The 12411-nt window shown below is 49.0% G+C and overlaps 1 protein-coding gene across 3 annotated transcripts in view; it reads right to left on the bottom strand.

Moving 5' to 3' along the window:
• LOC106571257 (probable E3 ubiquitin-protein ligase RNF144A-A) overlaps positions 1 to 12411 on the bottom strand; it is a 50968-nt gene that overhangs the window by 8334 nt on the left and 30223 nt on the right. For all 3 annotated transcript variants that reach the window (XM_014144079.2, XM_045695613.1, XM_045695612.1), the window contains 3 exons: positions 3878 to 3982; positions 3534 to 3594; positions 2176 to 2386 (listed from right to left, as the gene is read on the bottom strand). In XM_014144079.2, the coding sequence (XP_013999554.1) occupies positions 2176 to 2386; positions 3534 to 3594; positions 3878 to 3982 (377 nt within the window). The remainder of the gene's footprint in view (positions 1 to 2175; positions 2387 to 3533; positions 3595 to 3877; positions 3983 to 12411) is intronic.

Genomic DNA, 12411 nt, shown 5'->3' with positions numbered 1-12411 from the left:
AATGTGTTAGCAATAGTAGTAATAGTAGTAGTAAATGTGTTGAAGTAGTAGTGGTAGTAGTAGTAGTTGTAGTAGTAGTAGCAGCAGCAATAGTAGTAATAGTAGTAGTAAATGTGTTCTAGTGGTAGTAGTAGTAGTACCTGTGTTGTTGTAGTAGTAGTAGTAGTGGTAGTAGTAGTAGTAATAGTAGTAGTAGTAGTAGTAGTAGTAGTAGTAGTAGTAGTAGTAGATGTGTTGTAGTAGTAGTGGGTGTATTGTAGTAGTAGTGGTAGTAGTAGTAGTAGTAGTAGTAGTAGTATGTGTGTAGTAGTACTAGGTGTGTTGTTGTAGTAGTAGTAGTTAGCTGTATTGTAGTAGCAGTGATAGTAGTAGTTAGTAGTAGTATGTGTGTAATAGTAGGTGTGTTGTTGTAGTAGTAGTGGTAGTAGTAGTAGGTGTGTAGTAGTAGTAGCAGTAGTAGTAGTAAATGTGTTGTAGTGGTAGTAGTAGTATTAGTAGTAGTAGTAATAGTAGATGTGTTGTAGTAGTAGTAGGTGTATTGTATTAGTAGTGGTAGTAGTAGCTGTATTGTTGTAGTAGTGATAGTAGTAATAGTAGTAGTATGTGTGTAGTAGTAGTAGTAGGTGTGTTGTTGTTGTAGTAGTAGCAGTAGTAGTAGTATTAGCTGTATTGTAGTAGCAGTGATAGTAGTAGTTTGTAGTAGTATGTGTGTAGTAGTAGGTGTGTTGTTGTAGTAGTAGTGGTAGTAGTAGTAGGTGTGTAGTAGTAGAAGCAGTAGTAGTAGTAGTAGTAGTAGTAGTAGTAGGTGTTTTGTAGTAGTAGTTTTAGTACATGTGTTGTAGTAGTAGTAGTAGTAGTAGTAGTAGTAGTAGTAGTAGTAGTAGTAGTAACAGTAGATGTGTTGTAGTAGTAGTTGGTATATTGTAGTAGTAGTGGTAGTAGTAGTAGTAGTAGATGTATTGTATTAGTAGTGGTAGTAGTAGTAGTAGTAGTAGTAGTAATAGTAGATGTGTTGTAGTAGTAGTAGGTGTATTGTAGTGGTAGTAGTAGTAGTTGGTGTATTGTATTAGTAGTGGTAGTAGTAGCTGTATTGTTGTAGTAGTGATAGTAGTAATAGTAGTAGTATGTGTGTAGTAGTAGTAGTAGGTGTGTTGTTGTTGTAGTAGTAGCAGTAGTAGTAGTATTAGCTGTATTGTAGTAGCAGTGATAGTAGTAGTTAGTAGTAGTATGTGTGTAGTAGTAAGTGTGTTGTTGTAGTAGTAGCGGTAGTAGTAGTAGGTGTGTAGTAGTAGAAGCAGTAGTAGTAGTAGTAGTAGTAGTAGTAGTAGTAGGTGTTTTGTAGTAGTAGTTTTAGTACATGTGACGTTGTAGTAGTAGTAGTAGTAGTAGTAGTAGTAGTAGTAGTAGATGTGTTGTAGTAGTAGTTGGTGTATTGTAGTAGTAGTGGTAGTAGTAGTAGTAGTAGATGTATTGTATTAGTAGTGGTAGTAGTAGCTGTTTTGTTGTAGTAGTGATAGTAGTAGTAGTATGTGTGTAGTAGTACTCGGTGTGTTGTTGTAGTAGTAGTATTAGCTGTATTGTAGTAGCAGTGATAGTAGTAGTTAGTAGTAGTATGTGTGTAGTAGTAGGTGTGTTGTTGTAGTGGTAGTAGTAGTAGGTGTGTAGTAGTAGAAGTAGTAGTAGTAGTAATAGTAGATGTGTTGTAGTAGTAGTAGGTGTATTGTAGAAGTAGTGGTAGTAGTAGTAGTAAATGTGTTGTAGTAGTGGTAGTAGTAGTAGTAGTAGTAAATGTGTTGTAGTAGTAGTAGTAGTAGTAATAGTGGATGTGTTGTAGTAGTAGTAGGTATATTGTAGTACTAGTGGTAGTAGTAGTAGGTGTATTGTATTAGTAGTGGTAGTAGTAGCTGTATTGTTGTAGTAGTGATAGTAGTAGTATATGTGTAGTAGTAGTAGGTGTGTTGTTGTAGTAGTAGTAGTGGTAGTAGTAGTAGTAGTAGTATGTGTGTAGTAGTAGGTGTGTTGTTGTAGTAGTATTAGTAGTAGTAGTTGTGTAGTAGTTGATGTGTAGTAATAGTAGTAGTGGTAGTAGTACTAGTAGTAGTTGTAGTAGTAGTAGCTGTGTTGTAGTGTTGTAGGTGTGTTTGTAATGGTAGTAGTAGTAATGGTGTAGCCTACCTGCTCTCCCCGGGTAGGAAGGTGATGATGGGCATGTTGTCCTGGCAGGCCTGTCCTTTATGCCAGCTGGCCTGACAGGCTGAGCAGAACTCCAACCTGCACACCGAGCACTGGACCAGCTGTGCCAGCGCCACTTCCCCCTCCTTCAGTTGGCACACTGCCTGGCATGACGAGGACGGGCACCAGGTTCGACAGGGGTCCAGCAGCACCTCTGTGGAATACACACAGGGACAGGGTCGTATTCAATAAAGGACATTGTAACACAACGTTTTGCAGTGGAAAACAAAAATTTGTATTGGATGAGTTCAGGTAGTCCTTCCCTGTTTCAGCCCATTTTCCACCGTTTTCCTCCCATCACACATGGACAGAGCTATCTGATACCACAGAAACAGACTTCATGGTACAGTCAATGTGGCCGCCGGTCTACCCATCACGGAACGTTGACTTAAAATGGGGAATCACGTACTAGTCATTGTATTTCTATGGCTGGGACCTCATACCTCCACAGGAAACATGTTGGAACAGCACAGTCAATAGAGAAACATGTAGAACAAGGCTACCAGCACAGCTTCTGAAGCCATTTCCACTTCTCCATCTTTGGCATCTCAATAAAAGCTATTCTGATATACAGTATGATTCTGTGTCCTGGCTTGATCTCCCTCTCATCACGATTATGCTAATCTTCTTGAACTCTTCTGTGGTCAGGAGTAAAAAATAAAAGCCGCATCCAGTACAGAACATTTAACAACAACTGCTGTGTGTGTGATTGTGTGTGTGTGTGTTCTGTGTGTGTGTGTGTGTGTGTGTGTGTGTGTGTGATTCACTAAAATGTCAAAGTTCTCATCTACCATTATCCATGAGCCAGATGTCTTGGGATTGTTTTTCTGAAGCGGTTTCCAATTAAATCCTACACAAATCCAATGAAACTGAATTTTATTAGTTAAGATGGAGAGAAAAAGCTCCCAGCCTTCGGCTCTGTCTCTTCTTCTAACGGAGAGCCTTATGTCATCTGAACAGAGGCTAAGACAGGTCTAAAAGTAGAGGAGAAAGAAGACACATTACTGAATAAACAGTCCAGTGTCTCCCTTTTCTCTTCTCCTACAGCCTGTATGGTCAGTGTCAGGGTTAAGGTTTTAGGGTTACTGGGTCAGTGATCAGGGCTGTGACCTGTCCTGTGTCCACTCTCAGTCTCCTCTCTGCGAGTCTTATATAATGTTTTGATAGGTTAAGATAGGTCTACAGTGGAGGAGAGCGGGAGGGAGTCACATTGATAACTCGCTCTCTCTACTACCACAGCTTGTGAATGGTCATGAGTCACCTGTCAGGGGTTAGAGGTCAAGGAAGTTGCCTGTACGCACCTCTCTCAAACTGCAGCCTCCTGTACCTCTGCATGCTCCCTGCTGCCACCATGCATTCAATCTGCAAGAGAGAGACATACGTAGAGACATACACAGATATGGGTTACGTCTCTCATCACCCTGCTTGTTGCACTCTTGACCTGTTGAAGACGCATCCAGGTTGAATGGGAATAGAGACAAATAGCTACAGTACTTGGAGATCTCAGTGACAGTGTCTCAAATAGCACCCTATTCCCTACTTATAGGTCCTGATCAACAGTAGTGCACTACATAGGGAATAGGGTGCCATTTGGGATGGGCTCAGTGAGTTCAATGGGAAGCCTGGTAGGACTACTTTACTATACCTCATTCTCTAGCAGGTGACCTTGTTTTGGGCAGGCAGAGTCTGGGCAGCTAATAGTGGTTTCGAGGCCCTCTTTGATCAGAAGTTCCACATACTGCTTCAGGCACTGCAAGGGAGAAGCAGAGGAATTAAACTTGATTACAAAAATACAATGGGTAGTGTGTGTCCCCCAAATTGCACCTCATCCCCAATATAGTGCACTACTTTTGAGCAGAGCAGGACAGAACAGCACAGGAAAGAACAGGACAGGACAGAACAGTACAGGAAATAACAGGACATGACAGGACCGTACAGGACAGAACAGAACAGTACAGGAAAGAACAGGACAGGACAGTACAGAACAGTACAGAACAGTACAGAGCAGAACAGAGCAGTGCAGAACAGAACAGGACAGTACAGGACAGGACAGTACAGGACAGAACAGTACAGGAAATAACAGGACAGGACAGCACAGGACAGAACAGTACAGGAAATAACAGGACAGGACAGTACAGGACAGAACAGTACAGGACAGAACAGTACAGGAAATAACAGGACAGGACAGTACAGGACAGAACAGTACAGGACAGAACAGTACAGGAAATAACAGGACAGGACAGCACAGGACAGAACAGTACAGGAAATAACAGGACAGGACAGCACAGGACAGAACAGTACAGGACAGAACAGTACAGGAAATAACAGGACAGGACAGCACAGGACAGAACAGTACAGGAAATAACAGGACAGGACAGAACAGTACAGGACAGAACAGTACAGGAAATAACAGGACAGGACAGTACAGGACAGAACAGTACAGAACAGTACAGGACAGAACAGAACAGTACAGAGCAGAACAGAGCAGTGCAGAACAGGGCAGAAAAGTGCAGAACAGGACAGAACAGTGCAGAATAGGACAGTACAGGACAGGACAAAAAAGGACAGAACCGTACAGAACAGGACAGAACAGGGCAGAAAAGTGCAGAACAGTGCAGAACAGAACAGTACAGAACAGGGCAGAACAGGACAGAACAAGACAGAACAGGCCAGAACAAGACAGAACAGGCCAGAACAAGACAGAACAGGACAGTACAGGACAGAATAGGTCAGAACAGGACAGAACAGGACAGTACAGGACAGTACAGAACAGTACAGAACAGTGCAGAACAGTGCAGAACAGGACAGAACAGGACAGTACAGCACAGTACAGAGCAGTACAGAACAGTACAGAACAGTACAGAACAGTGCAGAACAGGACAGAACAGTGCAAAACAGTACAGTACAGAACAGGACAGAACCATACAGAACAGTGTAGAACAGGGCAGAAAAGTGCAGAACAGTGCAGAACAGAACAGTACAGAACAGGACAGAACAGTACAGTACAGAACAGGACAGGACTGTACAGTACAGCACAGGACAGAACAGGACAGAAGAGGACAGAACAGTCCAGTACAGGACAGGACAGGACAGAACATTACAGGACAGGACAGGACAGAACAGGACAGGACAGGACAGAACAGTAAAGAACAGAACAGGACAGAACATTACAGAACAGTACAGAACAGGTCAGAACAGGACAGAACAGGACAGAATAGGCCAGTACAGAACAGAACAGGACAGAATAGGACAGTACAGAACAGGAAGGGTACAGAACAGGACAGAACAGAACACGACAGTACAGGACAGGACAGTACAGAACAGTACAGGACAGTGCAGAACAAGACAGAACAGGAAGGGTACAGAACAGGACAGGACAGGACGGGACAGGACAGGACAGCACAGGACAGTACAGGACAGTACAGGACAGTACAGGACAGCACAGAACAAGACAGTACAGGACAAGACAGAACAGGAAGGGTACAGAACAGGACAGTACAGGACAGGACAGAACAGGACAGTACAGTACAGGACAGGACAGTACAGAACAGTACAGGACAGTGCAGAACAAGACAGAACAGGACAGAACAGGGCAGTACAGAACAGTACAGGACAGTACAGAACAGGACAGAACAGGACAGAACAGAACAGTACTGGACAGGACAGTACAGAACAGGACAGAATACTGGACAGAACAGTACAGGACAGTACAGAACAGTACAGGACAGAACAGGAGGGTACAGAACAGGACAGAACAGGACAGAACAGAACTGGACAGGACAGTACAGAACAGTACAGGACAGAACAGGGAGGGTACAGAACAGGACAGAACAGGACAGGACAGTACAGGACAGTGCAGAACAGGACAGAACAGGAGGGTACAGAACAGGACAGAACAGTACTGGACAGGACAGTACAGAACAGTACAGGACAGTGCAGAACAGGACAGGACAGTACAGTACAGAACAGTACAGAACAGTGCAGAACAGGACAGAACAGTGCAGAACAGTACAGCACAGTGCAGAACAGTACAGGACAGAACAGGACAGTACAGAACAGGATGGTACAGACAGGACAGGACAGGACAGAACAGTAAAGAACAGAACAGAACATTACAGAACAGTACAGACCAGGACAGGACAGAACAGTAAAGAACAGTACAGAACAGGTCAGAACAGGACAGAACAGGACAGAATAGGCCAGTACAGAACAGAACAGGACAGTACAGAACAGGAAGGGTACAGAACAGGACAGAACAGAACAAGACAGTACAGGACAGGACAGTACAGAACAGTACAGGACAGTGCAGAACAAGACAGAACAGGAAGGGTACAGAACAGGACAGTACAGGACAGGACGGGACAGGACAGGACAGAACAGGACAGTACAGGACAGTACAGAACAGGACAGTACAGGACAGCACAGAACAGGACAGTACAGGACAAGACAGAACAGGAAGGGTACAGAACAGGACAGTACAGGACAGGACAGAACAGGACAGTACAGTACAGGACAGGACAGTACAGAACAGTACAGGACAGTGCAGAACAAGACAGAACAGTACAGAACAGGACAGTACAGGACAGCACAGAACAGGACAGTACAGGACAAGACAGAACAGGAAGGGTACAGAACAGGACAGTACAGGACAGGACAGAACAGGACAGTACAGTACAGGACAGGACAGTACAGAACAGTACAGGACAGTACAGGACAAGACAGAACAGGAAGGGTACAGAACAGGACAGTACAGGACAGGACAGTACAGGACAGTACAGTACAGGACAGGACAGTACAGAACAGTACAGGACAGTGCAGAACAAGACAGAACAGGACAGAACAGGACAGTACAGAACAGTACAGGACAGAACAGAACAGGACTGGACAGGACAGTACAGTACAGGACAGTACAGAACAGTACAGGACAGAACAGGAGGGTACAGAACAGGACAGAACAGGACAGAACAGAACTGGACAGGACAGTACAGAACAGTACAGGACAGAACAGGGAGGGTACAGAACAGGACAGAACAGGACAGGACAGTACAGGACAGTGTAGAACAGGACAGAACAGGAAGGGTACAGAACAGGACAGAACAGTACTGGACAGGACAGTACAGAACAGTACAGGACAGTGCAGAACAGGACAGGACAGTACAGGACAGTGCAGAACAGTACAGGACAGTACAGGACAGAACAGTACAGGACTGTACAGAACAGTACAGGACAGTGCAGAACAGGACAGAAAGGGTACAGGACAGAACAGAACAGTACTGGACAGTACAGGACAGCACAGTACAGAACAGTACTGAACAGGACAGAACAGTGCAGAACAGGACAGAACAGTGCAGAACAGTACAGCACAGAACAGTACAGCACAGTGCAGAACAGTACAGAACAGGATGGTACAGACAGGACAGGACAGAACTGGTCAGTACAGGACAGAACAGTACAGAACAGAACAGGATGGTACAGACAGGACAGGACAGAACTGGACAGTACAGGACAGAACAGTACAGGACAGAACAGTACAGAACAGTACAGAACAGGGAAGGAAGGTAAAGGACAGGACATGACAGCACAGGACAGAACAGGTCGGAAAAGGACAGGACAGAACAGGTCGGAAAAGGACAGGACAGAACAGGACAAGACTTAGCCCAGTTCTCTAGTATAGCTGTCAGCCTCCATGATGATACAGGCAGGCAGACGTTACATAATGTTGACATCCACTCTTAACAAGTCACACTCTCACTTAGGAGGAACAAGAACAGGACAGTTACATCAACACAGTCCAAGCTGCTCCTCCTCATCAGAATAGGTTCTGTGTTCCAAATGGTACCCTATTCATTTTATACTGCACGACTTATGACCAGAGCTCTGAAGTACAGTATTTTCAGCACTGCTGGGTGCTGTCCTGTTCTCAATCACACTCTTCACTAACTGCAGCTCTACTTAAGTCAGGGGTACTAGGGGAAAGTGCACAGTCAGAGTACACGGCTATATCAGGATCCATGTCACGATTCCCACCGACGGTGGCGCCCCCTCCTGCTCGGGTGGCGCTCGGCGGTCGTCGTCACCGGCCTATTAGCTACCACTGATCCCCTTTTTGGTTTTCCCTTCTTTTTGGTTTTGTGCACCTGTGTTTAGTTTGGTTAATTAGCGGGGCTATTTATGTTAGCTGGTCCGCTTCCGTGTTGTGCGGGATTATTTCTATTGTGACGGCTCATGTTCGTGTCGGCGCTATTTTACGCCGTGTGTATTTTCTCCCCTGTGTTTGGGAGTATTTTGATTGATGAGTGAGTGTACATTAAATACGCCACTACCCTGTGCTCGCTGCTTCCTGTGCCTCATTCCTTCACCACGACTGCCAATCCGTTACAGAATCCCGCACCCCAGAAAAGGCATGGAATCAGCAGGAGCAGCGGCCACCCCTGTCCCCTCGATGGAGGAACGCGTCCTCCACCACACTACGGTCCTCCACCGCATAGGATCCGCGATGGACCAAGTGATGGAGAGGATGGACCGATGGGAGAGAAGTGGTCTCCTCTCTCCACCGCCGGCTCCTCCGATGCAGCCACCTCCTCCTCCCACTACGTCTGGCTCAGGCGCACTTCGTTTGGCGCTCCCGAGGGAGTATGATGGGGCGGGTGCCAGGGATTTCTGCTCCAGCTCGAGCTGTACCTGGCCACCGTCAGACCTGCTCCCTCAGGAGAGGAGAGCGTGAGTGCCCTCGTTTCCTGCCTGACGGGCCGAGCTCTGGAGTGGGCTAATGCAGTCTGGAATGGCCCAGACTCGGCGAGGGACCATTATCCAGAGTTCACCCGCCGCTTTCGGGCCGTGTTCGACCACCCTCCGGAAGGAAGAGCGGCGGGTGAACGGCTGTTCCACCTCAGGCAGGAGACGAGGAGCGCTCAGGACTTCGCGTTGGAGTTCAGGACCTTGGCTGCTGGGGCGGGGTGGAACGACAGGGTCCTCATAGACCACTATAGATGCAGTCTCCGGGCGGACGTCCGCAGGGAGCTGGCCTGTCGAGATGCCGCTCTATCCCTGGACGAGCTCATCGACATGTCCATTAGTTTGGACAATCTGCTGGCTGCCCGCGGGCGTTCGGAGAGGGTCCTGCCCGTTCCACCTCCATGCACCCCCGCCCCTACCCCTATGGAGGTAGGGGGGGCCATGCCAAGGGGCACCGGAGGAGCTGGCTCCTCCTGCACCAGCTGTGGTCGGAGAGGACACACGGCCGACCGGTGCTGGAGGAGCCAGTCTGGGAGTCGAGAGGGCAGGCAGAACACTTCTCGGTCACCCCAGGTGAGTCAGCACCAGATTCACCCAGAACCCCCTGTTGGCCACGTGTTCTTACCTGTTTTCTAATTTTTTCCCCTCTTCCCAGCATAGGGCGCTAGTCGATTCAGGCGCAGCTGGGAACTTTATGGATCGTGGACTTGCCATTAAGCTGGCCATTCCGCGGGTGCCGATAGATCCCCCCTTCCCGGTGCACTCCCTAGATAGCCGACCATTAGGGTCAGGGCTAGTCAGGGAGTCTACGGTGCCACTGGACATGGTAACGCAGGGGAATCATAAGGAACGCATTAGTTTTTTCCTTATTGATTCGCCTGCGTTTCCGGTGGTGCTGGGGGTCCCCTGGCCCCTGGTCACAATCCCCGTATTTCGTGGAAACAGGGGGTTCTCCAGGGGTGGTCAGAGGAGTGTTCAGGGAGGTGTCTAGGAGTTTCCATAGGTGCCACGTCGGTGGAGAGTCCAGACCAGGTGTCCCCCGTGCGCATTCCCCCTGAGTACGCCGATTTGGCGATCGCCTTCTGTAAAAAGAGGGCGACTAAATTACCACCCCATCGACAGGGGGATTGTGCGATAGACCTCCAGGTTAAACGCTGCGCTTCCCAAGAGTCACGTGTACCCCTTGTCACAGGAGGAGACAGCGGCTATGGAGACATATGCCACTGAATCCCTGGGACTGGGGTACATTCGGCCCTCCATCTCACCCGCCTCCTCGAGTTTCTTTTTTGTGAAGAAAAAGGAGGGAGGTCTGCGTCCGTGCATTGATTACAGAGGTCTAAACGCTATCACGGTGGGGTTTAGTTACCCACTACCTCTCATCGCTACGGCGGTGGAATCATTTCAAAGAGCAAAGTTCTTCACGAAACTGGATCTCAGGAGAGCGTATAACCTGGTGCGTATCAAGAAGGGAGACGAGTGGAAAACCGCCTTTAGTACCACATCGGGCCATTATGAGTACCTCGTCATGCCGTATGGGTTGAAAAGTGCTCCAGCCGTCTTTCAATCCTTTGTTGACAAGATTCTCAGGGACCTGCACGGGCAGGGCGTGATTGTCTATATCGATGACATTCTGATATATTCCGCCACCCGCTCCGCGCATGTGTCCCTGGTGCGCAAGGTGCTTGGTAGACTGCTGGAGCATGTTTTCCAAATGAGCCGTTTCCTTTCTGGGTTATCGCATTTCCACCACGGGGGTGGTGATGGAGTGTGACCGCGTTAAGGCCGTGCGTAATTGGCCGACTCCAACCACGGTGAAGGAAGTGCAGCGGTTCTTAGGCTTTGCCAATTACTACCGGAGGTTTATCCGGGGTTTTGGCCAGGTAGCGGCTCCCATTACCTCACTGCTGAAGGGGGGGCCGGTGCGTTTGCGATGGTCGACGGAGGCGGACGGAGCCTTCAAGAAGTTGAAGACCCTGTTCACCGACGCACCCGTGTTGGCGCACCCGGACCCGTCTCTAGCATTCATAGTGGAGGTGGACGCATCCGAGGCTGGGGTGGGTGCCGTGCTATCACAGCGCTCGGGTACGCCATCGAAACTCCGCCCCTGCGCTTTCTTTTTGAAGAAGCTCAGTTCGGCGGAGCATAACTATGATGTGGGGGACAGGGAGTTGCTAGTGGTGGTAAAAGCTTTGAGGGTGTGGCGGCACTGGCTTGAGGGGGCTAAACACCCCTTTCTCATCTGGACCGACCACCGAAACCTGGAGTACATCCGAGCAGCGAGGAGACTGAATCCGCGTCAGGCAAGGTGGGCCATGTTCTTCGCCCAGTTTAGGTTCACTATATCCTATAGACCGGGTTCCCTTAACACTAGAGCCGACGCGCTGTCCCGTCTCTATGACACGGAGGACCGGCCCATCGATCCAACTCCCATCATTCCAGCATCTAGGCTGGTGGCACCGGTGGTATGGGAGGTGGACGCGGACATCGAGCGGGCATTAGTGTTGGAACCTGCGCCTGCGCAGGTTCCCGTGGGTCGCATGTATGTGCCGCTCGGTGTTCGTGATCGTTTGATTCGATGGGCGCACACGCTACCTACTGCGGGTCATCCTGGTGTGGCGAGGACAGTGCGGAGTCTCAGGGGGAAGTACTGGTGGCCCACCTTGGCTAAGGACGTGAGGTCCTATGTCTCTTCCTGTTCGGTGTGTGCTCAGAGTAAGGCTCCTAGGCATCTACCGAGAGGGAAGTTACAGCCCCTCCCCGTTCCACAACGGCCATGGTCGCACCTGTCTATAGATTTCTTGACAGATCTTCCCCCCTCTCAGGGGAACACTGCGATTCTGGTGGTTGTGGATCGGTTCTCTAAGTCCTGCCGTCTCCTCCCATTGCCCGGTCTCCCTACGGCCCTGCAGACTGCGGAGGCCCTATTTACCCACGTCTTCCGGCACTACGGGGTGCCGGAGGACATTGTCTCTGATCGAGGTTCCCAGTTCACATCCAGGGTCTGGAGGGCGTTTATGGAGCGGCTGGGGGTCTCGGTCAGTTTGACCTCCGGTTTTCACCCCGAGAGCAATGGGCAGGCGGAGAGGGTGAACCAGGAGGTGGGCAGGTTTCTGAGGTCGTATTGCCAGGACCGGCCAGGGGAGTGGGCGAGGTACATTCCCTGTGCTGAGTTAGCCCAGAACTCACTTCGCCACTCCTCTACTAACATGTCACCCTTTCAGTGTGTTTTGGGTTACCAGCTGGTCCTGGCACCATGGCACCGGAGCCAGACCGAGGCTCCTGCGGTGGAGGACTGGGTACAGCACTCCAAGGAGACCTGGAGAGCCGTCCAGGACTCCCTGAAGGAGGCCAGTGGACGGCAGAAGAGGAGTGCTGACCGCCACCGCAGTGAGGCACCCGTGTTCGTACCGGGAGTCAGGGTCTGGCTCTCGACCCGGAACCTGC

This window comes from Salmo salar, chromosome ssa15 (genome assembly GCF_905237065.1).
Source record: "Salmo salar chromosome ssa15, Ssal_v3.1, whole genome shotgun sequence".
In the NCBI taxonomy this organism is placed as follows: domain Eukaryota; kingdom Metazoa; phylum Chordata; class Actinopteri; order Salmoniformes; family Salmonidae; genus Salmo; species Salmo salar.
Note: the sequence above shows the minus strand (reverse complement) of the source record. Positions and strands in the feature narration are given on the sequence as shown.